Here is an 18,286-nt window from a genome sequence, read left to right on the forward strand (position 1 = left end):
TGGCACCTGTTGCTGAAAGCACGTGTCAGTAAGAGTCAGTTTTATAGTGTTGATGAGAACTCATTTTGGTTTAGTGCCTTAATCATAGTACATTTTTCCTGGAGCTTAGATGAGGTTATATTCTGCGTACCTTCTCTGCATACTAAAATTTTCACAGATTGAGACTTCTGCTACCTGAAATACTACAAATTGCACTGCTCTTGAATCTTTGATGGCTTCTAGTAGCTTTACAGGGCTAACAAAATAGTGGTCTGGTCTTTGTAGTGTGTATCTATAATTACAAACTTGGACTGCATATTAGCAGTGAGATTTGCTACAGAATTGTCCTTTTTTTTTAATTTGGTGGGTTGGTGTGGTGGGGTTTTTAGGTACAAGTATGTATATACCCAACATGTATTTTTCTGTTTTCTAACTTGTCCCTGTCTCCACAGGAATTACTGTAATTACAGAGAGAGCCTGACTTACAATGGGGGATGACAGTGAGTGGATGAAACTGCCCATTGACCAGAAATGCGAACACAAGGTAGGAAATCCTGTCTTTGGGTTTGGCTTACTGTGTATCTCTGCTTGTGGTGATTCTGTAGAGCTTCTCTATCTAAATGCATCATGGTTAGGTAATCTCGACAGCCACATGGCATGTGTATTAACAGCTCTGAAACTGCAGCAGCTCTATCCAACCCAGAGACTGAATAACCTTTATTAAGCAGATTTTAGTGGCATTATATTCTACATGGTGTAAGCTTGTGTGCTGAAGGATCAGTACACTCATACACTCATTATTCATCTGTAGCTGAAACCATTGTTGGGCTCCCACCTTCTCATCAGTGGTTGTTAGAACTAATGAAGAGCAGTGGGGAAAACTGACATCTCTCTAGCCAGATCATTCTTGGTGGGAGAAAAACAAGTATTTTGTCCTGTTGCATGTTATTCAAATAGACATTGAAAAGAAGTCTGCAGATGCCAGATTGCTGACCATACTTTCAAACATGATTGAAGAACTTTGTGAGATTGAGTTAAGATTGTACTAGCACAACATTTAAATGTCCTATTTCTACTTCCAGCTGTGGAAAGCAAGATTAAATGGTTATGAAGAAGCCCTTAAGCTTTTCCAGAAGATAGATGACGAAAAGAGTCCCGAATGGTCCAAGTATCTTGGATTGATAAAGAAATTTGTGACAGACTCCAATGCAGTGGCTCAGCTGAAAGGACTGGAAGCAGCGCTTGCTTATGTTGAAAATGCTCATGTAGCTGGGAAGTAAGTAGCTTTTTCTTGCTGCTGTTAGGCTGTTAGGACAGTTTAGTGTACTCTCTGAGAAAGGCTGCACAGAAATTGTGGAGTGGCCACTAACAATTCTGATCTCTTGTTGAGAGCAGAATTTGCTCTCTAATCCAGAGAATTTGCCGAATGGCAGGCTTTCCTTGTAGATGGCCTCCATATGCATATGAACTTGTCACAAATTGCTTACAATGTTCTAAGAAGCTACTAATGGCAGTAGTAAAAATTTCTGAAATGGCAAAGAAAGTGAATCAGTAATGTGGTAGTGTAGGTGCTGGGAACTAGAATCCCTGTTCTGTTTGACTAAAGCAGGCTGTCTGTACAGGGAGCCTTTTTTTCAGGGGAATATTTTTGTAATTCATACATGAAATAAAATGTAGTTATGTGATGTTGCATCCAACCTAACCAATATTAATCTTCACACCTGCCAGTTTCTTTATGGATGTTTTTTAGTACTTCTCTGTTGTTGAGCCCATGAAATAGACCATAATCCTGAGGGTGAAATATAAGCACCTAACAGGCTAGATTAATGCTTTGGTCTGCTGACTTTGTGACCTGATGAAATGAATAAAAGTCTTATTTAAAAAAAAAAAAATAAATCCAAAGCATTGTTTAAAAACTTAACAACCTTGCAAAGTCCTTGATTTAAAAGTGTTGTAAATAATAGAATTTATTTGAAGCTTGGAAATATATGTGAAATCCTGTGCTGGGATTATGTACTGATGCAGTATGTTAACTGTAACATATACAATTCCAGGACATGGCATTTAATTTTTAACCTCAGCTAGTGTTTTTTAATACACTTTTGGGAATGTTTACTATTCACTGGTGTAGTCTGGTATTAGAAACATGTTAATTATGATCTGCAGGAGCTCTTTTGATTGAACTAGAGGTTGAAGTTATCCCTTACAAAAGGTTAATACTTTCAAAATTAGCTTAGGATATAGTCTCTTTTGTATGAGGACTCGCTGGGTTTTAATCTGGTTTTGCTATTGTGTGTACTTTTTTTCTGTGGATAATGGTGTAGAACACTTGATTCACATAAATGTTCCAAAAGTAATACTCTCTGATCTTTCAGGACAACCGGAGAAGTAGCATCTGGAGTTGTAAATAAGGTGTTCAATCAGCCGAAAGCCAGAGCCAAAGAGCTGGGTCTAGATATATGTCTAATGTATATAGAAATCGAGAAAGGGGAGGTGATACAAGAAGAATTATTAAAGGGTCTGGACAACAAAAACCCAAAAATCATAGTAGCATGTATAGAGACACTGAGGAAAGCACTAAGGTAAGCTTTTAGTTCTTTAAAGGTTTGGGTTTTTTTATGGTTTTCTTTTTTCCTTTTTTCTTAGCAATGTGTGGAGTCTAATTTACTGCTTAAGTCTTTAGCAGGCCCTTGCCTTGTTAGTGTTGAATAGGATGAATCTTTCCTTAACTGATATGTCTTGACAACAGGAGTTCAGAGCATCATGAGATTTGTTAGATGCGAGGGTTGTCCATGTTGTACAAGCCTCATCTGGATATCTTTCATTTGTGGTAGCTGTTTACCAAACTTCTATTTTCACAGCAGAAAGAAGAGCAAAATTAGTGTGTCTTGTTCCAGACTGTGAGGCTTCTCCTCTTCTGAATACTTGAAATAAACTAACTGAATGTGAAAACTAAATACAGTTTGGTTTTTTTCTTAAAAACAGCTTTTCTCAGTGATGGATGTTTAGTTGGGTACACAGTGTGTGTTTTTAGAAGGCAGTTTAAAAAAAACCCCTCATTGCACACTAAGCTTCCACTGTCTGTGTAATAATTACAGAATCACAGAATATGCTGAGTTGGAAGGGACCCACCAGAATCCTCAAGTTCAACTCCTGTCCCTGCACAGAACTATCCCCAAGTCACACCATGTGCCTCAGGGTATCATCCAAATGCTTCTTGAACTCTGTCAGGCTTGGTACTGTGACCACTTCCCTGGGGAGCCTGTTCCAGTGCCCAACCACCTCTGGGTGAAGACCCTTTTTGTAATATCCAACCTAAACCTCCCCTGAGACAACTTCAGGCCATTCCCTTGGGTCCTGTCACTTGTCACCACAAAGAAGAGATCAGTGCTTGCTCCTCCTGTTCCCCTCACAAGGAAGTCATAGACTGCATTGAGGTCTCCCCTCAGTCTCCTCCAGGCTGAGCAGACCAAGTGACCTCAGCTGCTCCTCATATGGCTTCCCCTCAGGGCTCTTAACCATCTTTATTGCCCTTTGGACTCTCTAAGGGCTTAATATCTTTTTTTATATTGTGGCTCCCAAAACTGCACAAAATATTCAAGGTGAGGCCACACCAGTGCAGAGCAGAGTGGGACAATCCCCTCCCTGGACCAGCTGGCGATGCTTTGCCTGATGCCCCCCGGACACGGTTGGCCCTCCTGGCTGCCAGGGCACTGCTGACTCAGATTCAACTTGCCATCGACCACGACCCACAGGTCCCTTCCCATGGCACTGCTTTCCAGTATCTCATTCCTCAGACTGTATGTACATCCAGGGTTGCCCCATTCCAGGTGCAGAATCTGGTGCTTCCCCTTACTGAACTTCATATGACTGGTGATTGCCCATCCCTCCAATTTGTCGAGGTCTCTCTGCAGGGCCTCCCTGCCTTTGAGGAACTCAACAGCTCCTCCCAGTTTTGTACTGTCTGTAAACTTGCTTAGTATCCCTTCCAGTCCTGTGTCCAAGTAATTTATGAATATTTTGAAGAGCACAGGGCCTAAGATGGAGCCCTTTGGAACCCCACTTTATTAAAAAGGAGAGCTGATAATGCTCCCTAAAAACCAAGTCCAATTTAAGATAAGGTAGTACGTTTCAGTAATATTTTTCTTTTCCTTTTTTGTTCCATGTCAAGTGTATTTGCTACCTTTGAGTGAAAAATACTGGAGCTTTATAAAATTCTTGGTGTATATGTAATTCAATGTCCATTAGGGTTTTTTTTTTAAGGAAACAGATAATTTTGGAATTAATGGACAGAACACTTTACTCAGAAAAGTAGCTCGTGTGAAAACTGTATAATGTATATGGTGAGTGTCTTATGCTGTGTATGTTTTAGAGGACTTGCTGAGGCATATATATAGATAGTCCTTGTTAAACTGCTTCAGGCTTCTGTAAAAAGTCAAAAGCATTGTGCTTAGCACATTATCTGTGTTTCTGCAAAGTGAAACTACTGTCCCATATTTAAGAATATATTTTAGCTATTTTAAATTGCCTAATCTAGTGAAATGTCCTTTAACAGTGCAGTGTAATTAGAAACCTGCATAACCATCCTCAGTGTCTTTCAACTACCCAGTCCTATAAAATGTGCTGTATCTGCTTTTTTTCTTATGTGCAGTATTTTATTATCTTTGATGTTAAGATCAAATTCTTTCATAGAGCCCTGTGGGCTTAAACTTCATCTTCTGTTTCTGAACTGTGTTGCTACCTGAATTTGTCTGGTGCTTTGAGAGCCTTTCTACATTGATAAAAAAATTTGTCTATGTTGTACCTAGGTGGGTAGCTTGAATGCAGAACTACTTTAGCTTCTGATGTTTTCTATCTTGTGCTAAGGTTTCTGTTCTTTCTTGTATTGTTATATAAATTAGCTTATATGAATTAGCTAAGAGTAAGTTTGTATAGGCACTCTTCCCAGTATGCTTTCTTTTTGAGTCATGATACAAAAATAAAAATCTTGGGCATCATATTCTACATTTAAATTGTGCTACTTCCAAGATCTCTCTTAAAGGTTTTAATACTTAATATTTTTCAAACTGGGTATGGCAATAAAATGATACGCACTAGAATTTCTAGAAAGTAAGATATATAAATTCTAGTTCTTGAGCAGCCTTTTTTACTAGTTTTTTCATGTGGAACTTGACTGGAGGGAAACATAAGAGAAAGTGTGCTTAGTAGAAAGGTTACCTCAGCATTCTGAAGAGGAAATGCGTCTGAATCAAAACTATTTATTGCTTTTGAGGTGATTTATATATGATGCCTTAATAACTATAGCAGTTAACTTTACCATGAGTTTGAAAAGAAAGTTCTTGTGTTCTTATTTGTCAGTGACTGAAAGAAAGTTTTGAACATTAAGTTCAACAACATGTAGAATCTGCTGACAAGGAAGGGTGGTTGGCTGGGGAAACTTGTTTTATGGGTCCTTCCAGTGGCATGTATTTCAACACATATGTTTTCTGTGAAGATGACCCAAGGTCCCTATAATTATCTAGTCCAACAAGTGCAAAAGTGACTAATGCTTTTACTGCAGTTTGCCTCCAAGGATAGACAAAGGAGATTCTGTTCTGATTTAAAAAAAGTAGGTCATACAAATTTTTGTCTAAGGACAGCTTCTTTCTTTTTCTTTTTTCTCCACTCCCTTGCCCCTGTCAAGGGGGCACATTTAAGCACCAGTTTGGATTAAGTACTTTGAAGTAATTTTAGAATTGGTTTTGTAATTCCAAGATAGGTGTGGAGGGTAATTTTGATGGGGCAAGTATTCTTTAAATTTTACAGTAGCTCAGTAACATCACAAAATAATATCTATAATAATGATTTGAGAAATGACACAATCCCTAAGTGTGCATCAGAAGACTTTCATAGATTGTTTCTTTAAAAATGAGTTATTATTTGTGAATCACTCCCCGGTTTCTACCTGGACACTGAAGCTATTCCATGTGTTTAACTTACAGTGAATTTGGTTCAAAAATAATCTCACTGAAGCCAATCATCAAAGTATTGCCAAAACTTTTTGAATCTCGGGAAAAGGCTGTTCGAGATGAAGCCAAGCTCCTTGCTGTGGAGATCTACCGTTGGATAAGGGATGCTTTGAGACCTCCATTGCAGAACATAAATTCTGTTCAGGTAGGCAGAAAGGCACATGTTTGATAGAACACTTCCATGCTCACCCTCCCTGATTCTGTAGTGTTGGACCTTCTTAAAGCTGGAATGTATTTTTTAGCTTCCTGTAACTTTACCCAAAATGTTAGTCACTCTTTGTAAGGAAATTGTAACAATGTTTTGTTGCTCTGAGCATCCTATTGAAACTGAGGAGTGGAATTGAGTAGTAGAATGGTTGCCCTATAAAAGACCCTGCACTGAAAGTCTTTAAGTCAACCATTATCATTCTTGATTTTCTTTTTTACCAAAGTGCATCCCTTCATACTTGTTGTGATGGTGTTCAGGGTGTGACTGTTCCATTTCAGGAAGTGGCATTGCATTATGATAGAACATTCCATTGTTTTAAAACTTTATAAATTATGCATCCTTCCTTCCTACCCACTTTAGTTAATAGTGTTCAGGTGGAAAACAGTAGCTTGCTGTAAAAATGCATGGTTATAAAAACCTACACTGTTTCATCAAAAGTAGCTGAGCATGTTTGTTTCATCTTAGTTTTAGTGTGCAATAATAGCATGGCCGTAATGGAGATCTTCCTTCATGCTCAGCCATTTTTGTTTCAAAGCCTCTACAGAGGGACCACACCATTCTGACTGTTCTAGAATTGGTTCCTAGGTAAATGTTTTGCATTGATAGTATTCTGTTCTGTGGTTATACTTAGACAAAAATCTTCTGAACAGTGAATGTGAAGGGGAAGTTACTCCTTTAATGGCAAAAAAAGAACTTAAAGGTAGTGCTGTCTTGGCTTGGAGATGGGAAAAATGTAGTGAGTTGCTTGTGTTCGAGTATGTGCATAATGTCTCCAATATGATGATTCTTTTCCCTTTCGACAGCTAAAAGAACTGGAAGAAGAGTGGATCAAAGTGTCATCAGCTGTTCCTAGGCAGACCAGGTTCCTACGTTCCCAACAGGAGCTGAAGGCAAAGTTTGAGCAGCAGCAGGCAGTTGGAGGGGATGCAGATGGAGGTAAACTGTTTAATTTCTGAACTCCATTGAAAAGTATATTACTGGTATACAGATTGTGAAGGAATGTGTTAAATTGTAAAGGAGCTTTTACTCAGACTGGTGCAAAACGTACAGGGTGCACTACACAAGACATGTCTGGGACAGAAGCTTGATATGAAATAATATCTGTCCTTCAAAATAGCAAAATCACAACGGCTGACAGCACTTTCTGAACAATGAGCCTTAGGTGGTGCTCTAGTCAAAATTTTGCGTCGCTTTGCTTATACTTTTCTCTCCTGGTTGCAGGAGGTGATGATGAGGAAGAGACGGTACCACAAGTAGATGCATATGAGTTGCTTGAAGCTGTAGAAATTCTTTCCAAGCTTCCCAAAGACTTCTATGAGAAAATAGTAAGCATAAACTTAAATACTACCTGTTAATTCTATGACGTGGAGCTGATGAGTCTTAAGACTTACAGACATTCTGCAATGTAGGCTTTAGTGCTGCATGGGTAATAACAAGCTGGTCTAAGTGAAATATACACTCATAAATGAGTCTCACAATTGAGTCTTAGCAGCAAGAAAGAAGTAATTTTAAGAAGCTGAGATATGTCCTGGGAAAGGACTGGAATTTGTATTTCATTGCAATTGCTGATGTTGCAGGGAGATCTTGGTTTTCTCAGGATGGAATTAAAATCTTTCATCTATGGTTTGGGGCAAGTATGCTTCTCTAGAACTGTTTACATTTATAGGTTAATGTAAATTATTTGCTCTACAGGAAGCAAAAAAGTGGCAAGAAAGGAAAGAAGCTCTAGAGGCTGTTGAACTATTAGTGAAAAATCCAAAGTTGGAATCAGGAGACTATGCAGACTTGGTGAAAGTTCTCAAAAAGGTAATAAATAAAACCCGGAGTGCTCATATATATATTAATATTTTTTGTAATTAATTTGTATTATAGTTTAAAAGTTACAGTTGAGGCAGTACTCCTGAGTAGAAAATTATTAGCCGGAATAGTGGTGGAAATAACCCAATCTGTGGCCCACCAGCTATGTGGAGAAATTCTTCCATGTCTCTAAAACTTGGGTTTTCAGTCTTTAACATTGTTTGTTTGGTTTTTTTCTGTTCAGGTTGTTGGAAAGGATACAAATGTTATGTTAGTAGCTTTGGCTGCCAAATGCCTTGCTGGACTAGCTACTGGCCTCCGAAAGAAATTTGGACAGTATGCAGGGCATGTAAGTAAGAGTATGTACTTTTTTCTGATTTTATTGATGCTGGACACCTTTTTTTCTTTTGGTACTTTCAAAGGTATTCTTAATACAATTATGAATGCTTACCTACCCCTTAAAGGAGCAAGCACTGAAATACCTGCCAAGGTCTTTGCGGCTTAAGTTTGAAAGGACCTTCTTTATTCATATCCAGCAACATGAAGTTTTCTATTGCAATATAAATCTTCTGTACTAAGAAAATTCTGAATTATTCTGCCATGAAATGAACTTTATTTACTTTACTTCATCCTCGAGATACACCCACAGAAATGCATTTTTAGGCCTCAGTGGAAAAAATAGCTTCTGAATCAGAGTTCTACTTAGCAGCTCTGTGGCCTGTGTTTTATGTTGGTTTGATTTTTTTGAATGCTGGGGGAGGTAGGTGGTGGGTGTTTTGTTTCTTTGTTGTCTGGTTTTTGTTTGGTTTTTGGTTTTGGTTTTTTGTTGGGTTTTTTTGTTAGGTGTTTGGGGGTTTTTTTGTCTGCTTTAGGTAGCCAAAACTTCTGAGGTTTTTGGTACCAAAATGTTCTGGTCATCTAATGGTAGTGCTCTTTGTTCTCCTTTGCTGCTCATCTCTTACCAACAACTAATATCAGGGAATACAGGAAAGCTTACAAACGAAGGGAGCTTTTATAAGTTGCAGTTCTCACTTGTTTCTCAAGCCTCTGTTACTGTGTTCTTAAGCTGCTCAATCAAATTTTTCATGTGATAAGCAAGAGTGATGGAGTTAAGAGCTTAGAGACAGAGAGAACTGATGTTCCTGGCTGCTGGTAGTGTTTGTATTTGAATTGGGAAGTTACTGAATTTCACTGCTTCAGAAACATCCAAGTCTCCTGAACTCTGAACAGCAGTTTAGACACTCTTTGTGATTCTGAAAGCTGTCTGTAGTAGTAAGAAACATTCTCTACATCTGTTTACACTTGATTTCTAATGGTTAATCCTCATAGCTACAGTTAGTATTGAAAAAAGCCAAGCTTCTAAAATAAGGGTGTCGCTGTGGTTGCCAAGCAAATGGCATTGAGAAGATGACTTTGTCAGTACTGTAATGGCAGCTATGAAGTACATGATCTCAGTACTCATTTTGCAGTTCACTTTGTTTGTTTGCTGGATTTATTTACTTGTGAGGAAGATGTAGACTTCTCCTGAGAGTGGGCATTGAAGTGTTATAAAACTGAATTGTTGCTACAATTGTGGGATTATTATGAACTGTATTAGTTAAATATAGGACTGCAATGGTAGTCTGCAGTCTGTGCTCAAACAAGAGATGAAATCATGAATAGAATCATACTGCTCACTGTAATTGGGTGCCTCAGCTTCACCTCTGACTGCATTTGTAGCCCTGGACTGTCTTTTCTTCCCTTCCTCTCACATGGGACACAGCTTCTAAGTACTCATTCTGGCTGTTAGCTTTTCTAAAATAGCAGCTTAATGATTTTAAATATCTCCTTTTTTTGACTTTATTCTCTGTAGGGTTTAGGGGTGTCTAGCATCTGCAATAGCAAGTATAAGGGCCTTTACGGTGCTGTCTATGTCAACTGAAGTTTTTTGAGTGCTGAAGTCTCTGAACAGGGAATTTGGAAGCTGCAGCCCAAGAAAGTATACCACCTGAGCTTAGTCACTGTGTGTTACAGGGGCTTGAGATCACATAGTTGGCTTCTGAGGAGAAAGCAAATCTATTTTGTGTTATGCAAGAGCTTATAACTTCTGTAAGGCACTCAACTGCTTCCAAGCTATGAACTGTGTTACATTTATGAAAATCTTGAAAATAGCCTGCCTTCCACAGTTAAGATATGTGTGTTTCTGGCTCATGACAGAAGTTGTTACTGTTATGGAGACCATACTTTAATGGACCTGCTCATATTACTGGCAAATGAGAACGTCTGCTGAATAGTTATTTTTATTTTTTTTTCTCCTTGAATATTTTATTTGTTTGTTTTTCTACAGTGACTGACTGAGCACCTACATTAGGTAGAAATTGCTGTCTAACTCCAGTATGTCATAGTTTAGTGTCAGGTGTGCTTTTACAAGGTGATAGGTATGAAAAATATTTCTGCAGAGGATTCGCTTTGATTTAGAATCATGGTCTTGTCAACTATGGGTCAGATGAGGACTTCTCGATGAACCATGTCTAGGGCTGTCAGAAAGCTGGGAAAGAGAGGACAGGTTATGCCTTCTTGGATTCTTATAGTAAAAGAGCACAGTACTTCTGTGTTGTGAAATTGTTTATTTCCATTCTATTGCTCTGTATTCCAGACCAGTAGAGCTGGAGCATTAATCTGTAATTATATGGACTTGTATGTCCACCTTCTGTTTAGTTGTACTATGAAATTTTTAACAAAATCTTTATCTGTTAGTAGTGACTAAAATAAATTTAGTATTGGAGATCCACTAGAATAAACTAGTTCATTCTGCTGTTGTGTAGCCCTGGAGGGAGACAGCAATGATGTTTGAATTACTGGCTTCTCTGCAAAGTACCAGGGAGCAGACTCTCAGGCTCTGCAGTTATATTAGCGAAGAGGGGATTGATGTTTTTGTTTGTTTCCCTACTCCATAGGTTGTTCCAACAATCCTGGAGAAATTTAAAGAGAAGAAACCTCAGGTAGTGCAGGCACTTCAGGAGGCCATTGATGCAATCTTTCTTACAGTAAGTAAGAGTGGAAATTTTCCCATTGTCTGAGAATTGGTCTCTGATTTGCTGTTGTCTTTACTGAAACTAATTGCTTGTTTATTCAACATTGTAGACCACACTGCAGAACCTAAGTGAAGATATTTTGGCAGTCATGGACAACAAAAACCCAACAATTAAGCAACAAACATCCCTTTTCATTGCAAGAAGCTTCCGACACTGCACACCTTCTACTCTACCAAAAAGCCTGTTAAAACCTTTCTGTGCTGCACTTCTCAAGGTAAGGCAGGAAGAGTTGATACTTCTCTGTTAGTGACTTGAGCACTGTTGTTCTGAAGCATTGGATTGTTCTGGGATAAGGACCCTTCTGGTAGTGCAAGGAGTAGTGCTACATAGTCCTCAGAGTCAGTTTTGACTGATGTCGAACTTGAAGGTGGCTGTCAGTCAAGGGAACAATTTAATTTCCTTTTTCTTAGCTTTTCTGAAGCTGTAGACTCACTAAGTTTGTAATAGGTTAAGACAGTGATTTGCAACTATTAAACTTCCAGACACTTGCTTCTTGCAGACATTTCTAACAAGTTTTTCTTGGAATGCTACATACCACTTACTGTGTGTAAAAGAACCATTGATTCATACACAACATTTACACTGGAGCATTTACCAATGTAAATGATAATTATACATACTTTTTTCTTATTGCAAAATAGTCCTTTCCTTGTTATGGGAGATTTCCCTGGCTTAAAAAATGGAGATTCGAACAAGGCTGCAGAACTTTTAACTGCTTGTGAACTTTCATGGTGTGTCAGTATCAAAGCATGAATGTTTAACCTCTTCTTGTGTGAAAGGCCCAAAAATGGGAACATGACTGTGTCTTAGAAACTGTAGACTTGGTCAGTACATAGGAAAACCTTTTTCTTTCTGCAGTGGAGTGTTAAGGATTACTCTGTAGTAGATGTAGATTTTAAAAAAGGGGAGAGGATTTATGTAGAAGATATTTAGATATGAACTGCAAGTCACATGACACAAGTTGTCTTTCTCTGCAGCATATCAATGATTCTGCTCCTGAAGTAAGAGATGCTGGATTTGAAGCATTAGGCACTGCCTTGAAGGTGGCTGGAGAAAAAGCTGTGAATCCTTTTCTAGCAGATGTAGACAAACTAAAGCTTGATCGGGTGAGTGTTGTTATAAATGTTGTAAAAAAAGGCTCCATATTTATCCATTTAAGATGCATCTTAGGCTAGAGAAGATGAAAGAGGATGCTTTAGCCTAGTGACTTCTAACAAAGATTTTTTTAAATTTATTTTTTACTTAAATACTACTGATGTTGAAGGGAATCTGAAAATCTTATTTCTTCTAGGTTATCAAGCTTTTTACTTCTCCTTAAAATGCACTAATACTTGTCACATTGCACCTTATTCTTAAGTTAATTGTGTTAAGTATCTGTTTGTTTTCAAGGCTGTATTATCTATGAGTGGGTTGTGAGATTTGGTTGTGGTTTTGGTTGGTTGTATGTGGGGCTTTGTTTTTGAACACTTTGTCTGTTGCCTGAAACAGGGTTTTAGGTCACAATCATATTACTAGACAGGATTTGGTATTAAAGAATTACTTTCCAACAACTTTGTTGCTGGAACTTTTGCATAAGCTGACAGGTGTGTTGACTGAATGAAGATTTTGTAATTTAAGGTGCTAAAAATTAGTCTTCAGAGTATCTCTAAATATCAGTAGGATGTCAATGCTCTCTCTGTGTAGAAATGCACTTCATTTTGAACTAGGAAAATTATTCTGGCAATACGGTCATGGCTGATGCCATTGACTGGTTAACTTTGCTATTGTAAGGAATACAGGATAACAATTTTGTGAAGTAAACAACTTGAACTTCTCACATTTTTTCCAGAGTAATCAAGTTTGAAACACAGCTGGTGAAGGGACACTGTACATCCAATTGTCTTAGCTAAATAGCTTCTCACCCCTCCCCTTTTCTTTTCCTGCTGCTTGGCAGATTAAAGAGTGCGCTGAGAAGGTAGAACTGGTTTATGGTAAAAAGACAGGAGGAGCTGCTGAGAAAAGAGAAGGCAAGCCTGTTGCTGGAAAGACTGCTGCTCTTCCAGGGCCTGGAGCAGATAAAGAAACAAAAGATGCAGCAACTAAAGCAGGACCACTGAAAAAAGCATCCGCTGTGAAGGTAGGAGATTATCTGTGATTGCATCAAATAGTTACTGTAGATCGAGGGTGGACTGTTGAACATCCCCTTCTGCTGAAGTATCACTGTCCTTTTGCAGGAGTAGGTGAGCCTGTCAGCAAAAATAATTTGGGACTTTCTGAGAATGTATCTGATGAAATGTCAGTTTTTAATGATACAAACTGTATTGTCACTTAGGTCTTAATACCAGGTTTTGATTTTGAAATAGTGATAAACCACTGGAGGCATTCAGAGGAGCCTCAGATGTTGTAACATTGATGTGCTCTCTGGTGATATAGTAATACTTGGCTGAAGTCAACATCTCTTCTTGTAACTAGCAAGGTTACTAATTAAGTACTGAGTATTCAGCAACATTTTTAGTTTGTTCCTTTGTTTATTTTTAAATAACTTGAACCATTGACCTGTATTTCTTTAAAATTATTCTTTGGACTTTAAAAATTGACTTAAGTAGCACCATAGGTGGTCTTTGTAATATGCTACTTAGTTCTCCCTGTGGGTTCCCCAGAAGTGACTAGTGGAATAAATCACGTTTTTTGAAATCTATTGATACTCTGGTAACCTGGGAAAGAGAACCAGTTACAAGTTTATATTCTCCTATGGATACTGATTAGATATTATAGATAAATTTATTATTTTCTGAACCTCACAAATACATACATCCTTTCCCATTTCATCCTTCATTGTTTTGTGCATCCCTGTTTTTACCGTATGTGTTTGCTAAAACCTGTAGTCTGAAAGCAACATTAAATTAAATAAGCTTTAGCAGAAAACTGTTTTGACTGTGGCTGTTATGCTACCAGAGAGGTATGTATTTTCTTGACATTAAAATATAGAAGTGTGGAAAAACAGCAGTTCTTTTTGATAGTCAAACTAGAGACATGTTTGATCTTGGCTAATTTATCCATTATCTTTCTAGTCTGGGGTCCCACCCAAGAAAGGCAAACCAGCTACAGCTGCAGGTGCAGGAGGTGCTGGGGCTAAAGGCAAGAAGGGTCCTGAGACCAAAGAAATATTTGAGTCAGAGCTATCTGTGAGTATTCTGCTGTTCTCTGAAATATGAAGTCCTCTGTGATTACAGTTTTGGTAATCAGTTCTGCAGCTACTATAAAATTTTTCACTGAAGTTGGAGGGGGGGAGAGTTTGGTGGTGGTGGGTTTTCTGTTTCACTTTGGGAATTTTTTGTTAGGAGAAGGGAAAGCGATATGGATAAATTCATAACTGGTGAAATGGATCTTTGGTAAATACAGTTGTTCTTCAGGCTGTTGTTGGTACCAGGCCATTTAAAACAGTAAGCAGTAAATCATGCTAATATAACAGGTTATATCATTGTCCCTGAACTAGGAAAAAATGAAAAAAGTAATGATGTGACTACTTCATATGTAATTTAGGACTCATGATTTGCTGAAGGTGTTTGGTATTAAAAGCCTGAGAATACATTCTTCTGGAATTTACATTAAAATCTGAAGTGAAATACAGTAATAATTAAATGAACTAATGCAAGTCTGTTCTGGGCTGTTCATATTACATTTCAAGTTACATTTCAAGAAAATGACTGAATTCTCCATGTTAGTTGAGCATTTACCTACCTTCTTGGTAGGGAACAAGGTAAGCTAAGGTATCTGTAGGTCAAACAGTAACAGAAAAAGCTATTAAAGCTCTGCTAGATGTATCTGCAAGTTTTTTGCACTGTGAGTTATGCTTAGAGTGTTGTTTAGAATAAATAATTTCCATTATGTGTCCAGGTTATATTGCTAGTTATGCAGTGGACAAAAAGTATACAGTTCCTGAAGGTGATACAGACACCAGTGAAACAAGGGAAGTTATTTAGTAATAAAAACTTTAATTTTCCATTTTCCTAAAATGGAGGCAGATGGTGTCTTTTTCTCATCTACCCTCATCAGCTACTGATTCATTGCTGTCAGTGTTTATTCAGACTTGATACAAAATTATCTTGCAGATTTTAGCTTACCTCTGCTTGATTCTATAACTAGATAGTGGGTATTCCAGATTATTTTTGACTGTGTGCACAATTTATCATCCTTTTCAGAGATTACCTTTCTCTTGCAGTACGATTTAGCAGCTTCCTAAACCCATAAGGCCCCTAAACTGTAAGCCATACAAAATCTTTCAACCTACAACAGAAGCATTTTCATATTTTGTAAATGCACTACAGTACAAGGGTCATTCCAGTCTATCACCTGTCCTTAAGGCTGCTGCCCTCCTGAAAGGATACAGTGGGGTGTTAACCTTGTTCTCATCTGTCTGCAGATGGAAGTATGTGAAGAGAAAGCTGCTGCTGTCCTTCCAGCTTCTTGTATTCAGCAGTTGGACAGTGGTAACTGGAAAGAGAGGCTTGCCTGCATGGAGGAGTTTCAGAAGGTAAGTGTGTAACAGCTGGTAAGAAGAGAGACAAGTAGGAAAAGCAAAAGCGAGTAATAATTTCTTCAAATCTTTAGGCCTGGTAACTCTCCTGAAAGACATGCTGGTAGTAGTGGGATGTCAGCACTTCAGATGGATTAAGCAATACTCGTAAAAGCCACGTGCCTTATTATGGTTTAAGTTCCATAACAACAGTGGAATGAATATTTTAGGTTGATGGAGATAGTTACGCTTTAGTCAAAAATACTTGTATTTTGATTGAGGATTCTTAGAGGTCTTTTTAAAACTCCAAATAATTCTAAAGCTTGATCTCAAAGATAGCTAGCTTTAAACAAAAGGTTTTGCAATGAATAGGCTAAATCTGTTGCAAATAAGTTCCTGCTTTTTGCGTGTTAGGCAGCAATTGATTATAATTAAAAATTTCAACTGGTAAATAGTTCGTGTTTGGAGCCTTACACAATACTAACAATCATCACAGTGGTGGAGAGTGCTTCATGTAGTCACAAACAAAAAAAGCATGACATCTCACTCAAATGGTATCCATCAGAAGACCTTTGAGAGTTCAAATTCAAAAAGGCTTCGACTGTAGATGTACAAGTAGTTCATAGCATTACACCATTACAGTTGTGACTGAATGTTAATAATTTAGTAGAAGTGGCTGGCTTCAGTTAGGAAATGGTGACTGGCTGCAATGAAATGCTGCTGCAGAAGCCAGTTTTATTCAAATGTAAAGATATAGCAGTTTCAGTTGAATGAATAAGCCTAACAAGTAGAAAACAGTAATTTAGATTACATTCAGACTGAATCTCTGCTGTGTGGTCAGCATTCCAATGTGAAAGGTGCAGAATATATTTAATCTTAAAAAACAAAAATATCTTTTTGAGGGATGGGTGGGTTGTTTGGGGGTTTTTGTTTGTTTTTAGTTAAGTGTTAAATTCTTAGGGCTGGAATGGCCAATAGTGGTCATTAAGGACATTTGTTAAAGAACATATAAAGTGTAGTGATGCAAATGCTATAGTTTAAATGTTGGCTCAGTCCCTGTAAATGGGCTCCTTGTAAAAGTGGGTCTTGTAGTAAGGCTCTTGAGGTAAATTCTTACGCTGAGAATTTCTGCAACTTAATTCAGTATTAAGAAAATATTTAGAGGACAGTCGAGAACTTCTATTTGAGTTTTGTATAATTTTTGACCCACTGGCTAACTTAATGTTTATCTGTTAGGCTGTTGAGCTTATGGAGAGAAGTGAAATGCCTTGCCAAGCTCTAGTAAGAATGCTGGCCAAGAAACCTGGTTGGAAGGAAACGAATTTTCAGGTAATACATTATCCTTCAGTAACTAACAGCTCATTTTTTTGTTACTTAACGTGAGCTATTTTTCCAACTAAAAGGCTGTAGGTGCGTATGTCGTTGGTGATAGTCATAGCACCATGGCCACAGTTCTATCTGTAGTCAGTGAGACATATAAACTCTGAAATTAAGTTTTATTTCTGCTGACAGTTGAGACTTGGATATCTTCAAATATTCTCTGGATGTATGTACATACATGTGTGTGAATTTACATGTGTGTGTATATATAAGTTCTAAAAGTAGATAACGGCTGCCAAATGTTATTGTGTATATATAAATATAACAATATGCATTTGCATGTGCACACAAATTTTTGTGCATAATCACACAAAAACAAATATGTGTGCATATAAAATGTCTGTATACATTTGCGTTTATCCCCAAATACATCTAATTTTTATATGTATCTATAGGTAGATAGAATTAAAAAATCACTCTAAAATACACAAAGACATGAGTAACTTTCTTGCTGTTGTGGACATTCCAGGTGATGCAAATGAAGCTGCATATAGTTGCATTGATTGCACAAAAAGGAAACTTCTCCAAAACTTCAGCACAGGTTGTGCTGGATGGTCTTGTAGACAAGGTCGGCGATGTGAAATGTGGGAGTAATGCAAAAGAAGCCATGACAGCAATAGCAGAAGCATGTCAGTTGCCATGGACTGCTGAGCAGGTGAGTAAGCAGTGTCCTTTCCATCTGCGGAGTAAATCCTAAATCTTTGATTTTTCTCTGTTGCTTGAAAGTTATTTGTTTGTGAGAGAGCTTGTGAGGTAGAAGAAGGTATGTTACTCCAAAAGCAGAAATAGAATCATAGAATGGTTTGAGTTGGAAGGGACCTTAAAGGTCATTTAAGTCCACACTCCCCTGCCATGGGCAGTGACACCTTCCACTAGACCAGGTTGCTCAAAGCCCCATCCAACCTGGCCTTGTACATTTCCAGGAATGGGGCATTCACAATTTCCCTTTCAGTTTAAAACTGTTCCCCTTTGTCCTATCAATACATGCTCTTGTCAAGAATTTTCTTGTAGGCCCCCTTCAAGTACTGAAAGGCTGCAAATAAGATCACCCTGGAGCCTTTTCTTCTTCAGGCAGAACTATTCCAATTCTGTCAGTGTTTCCTCATAGGAGAGGTACTCCATCCTTCTAATCATCTTGGTGGCTCTTCTCTGGAGTTGCTTCATCAGGTCTGTGTCCTTCCTGTGCTGGGGACCCCAGAGCTGGATGCAGTGCTCCAGGTGGGGTCTCAGAAGACCAGCTAGAAGGGAAGAATAACTTCCCTTGACCTACTGGCCACGCTGCTTTTGAGGCAGCCCAAGACGTGACTGGCTTTCTGGGATGAACATGCACATTACCAGTTCATGT

The 18,286-nt window shown here is 38.2% G+C and overlaps 1 protein-coding gene across 2 annotated transcripts in view; it reads left to right on the forward strand.

Moving 5' to 3' along the window:
- The first annotated feature begins 426 nt into the window (after nucleotides 1-426).
- The window catches only part of CKAP5 (cytoskeleton associated protein 5), a 42,712-nt gene continuing 24,852 nt past the window's right edge, over nucleotides 427-18,286 (forward strand). For both annotated transcript variants that reach the window (XM_018082629.2, XM_018082628.2), the window contains exons 1-16: nucleotides 427-523; nucleotides 1,062-1,255; nucleotides 2,355-2,561; nucleotides 5,961-6,132; nucleotides 6,999-7,131; nucleotides 7,417-7,520; nucleotides 7,888-8,001; nucleotides 8,237-8,341; nucleotides 10,929-11,018; nucleotides 11,116-11,280; nucleotides 12,044-12,172; nucleotides 13,000-13,182; nucleotides 14,117-14,230; nucleotides 15,469-15,579; nucleotides 16,798-16,890; nucleotides 17,411-17,596. In XM_018082629.2, coding sequence (XP_017938118.1) covers nucleotides 467-523; nucleotides 1,062-1,255; nucleotides 2,355-2,561; nucleotides 5,961-6,132; nucleotides 6,999-7,131; nucleotides 7,417-7,520; nucleotides 7,888-8,001; nucleotides 8,237-8,341; nucleotides 10,929-11,018; nucleotides 11,116-11,280; nucleotides 12,044-12,172; nucleotides 13,000-13,182; nucleotides 14,117-14,230; nucleotides 15,469-15,579; nucleotides 16,798-16,890; nucleotides 17,411-17,596 — 2,157 coding nt within the window. In that variant the 5' untranslated portion in view covers nucleotides 427-466. The remainder of the gene's footprint in view (nucleotides 524-1,061; nucleotides 1,256-2,354; nucleotides 2,562-5,960; nucleotides 6,133-6,998; nucleotides 7,132-7,416; nucleotides 7,521-7,887; nucleotides 8,002-8,236; nucleotides 8,342-10,928; nucleotides 11,019-11,115; nucleotides 11,281-12,043; nucleotides 12,173-12,999; nucleotides 13,183-14,116; nucleotides 14,231-15,468; nucleotides 15,580-16,797; nucleotides 16,891-17,410; nucleotides 17,597-18,286) is intronic.

This window comes from Manacus vitellinus, unplaced genomic scaffold (assembly GCF_001715985.3).
Source record: "Manacus vitellinus isolate BGI_N305 unplaced genomic scaffold, ASM171598v3 scaffold_6_pilon, whole genome shotgun sequence".
Classification (NCBI taxonomy): Eukaryota; Metazoa; Chordata; class Aves; order Passeriformes; family Pipridae; genus Manacus; species Manacus vitellinus.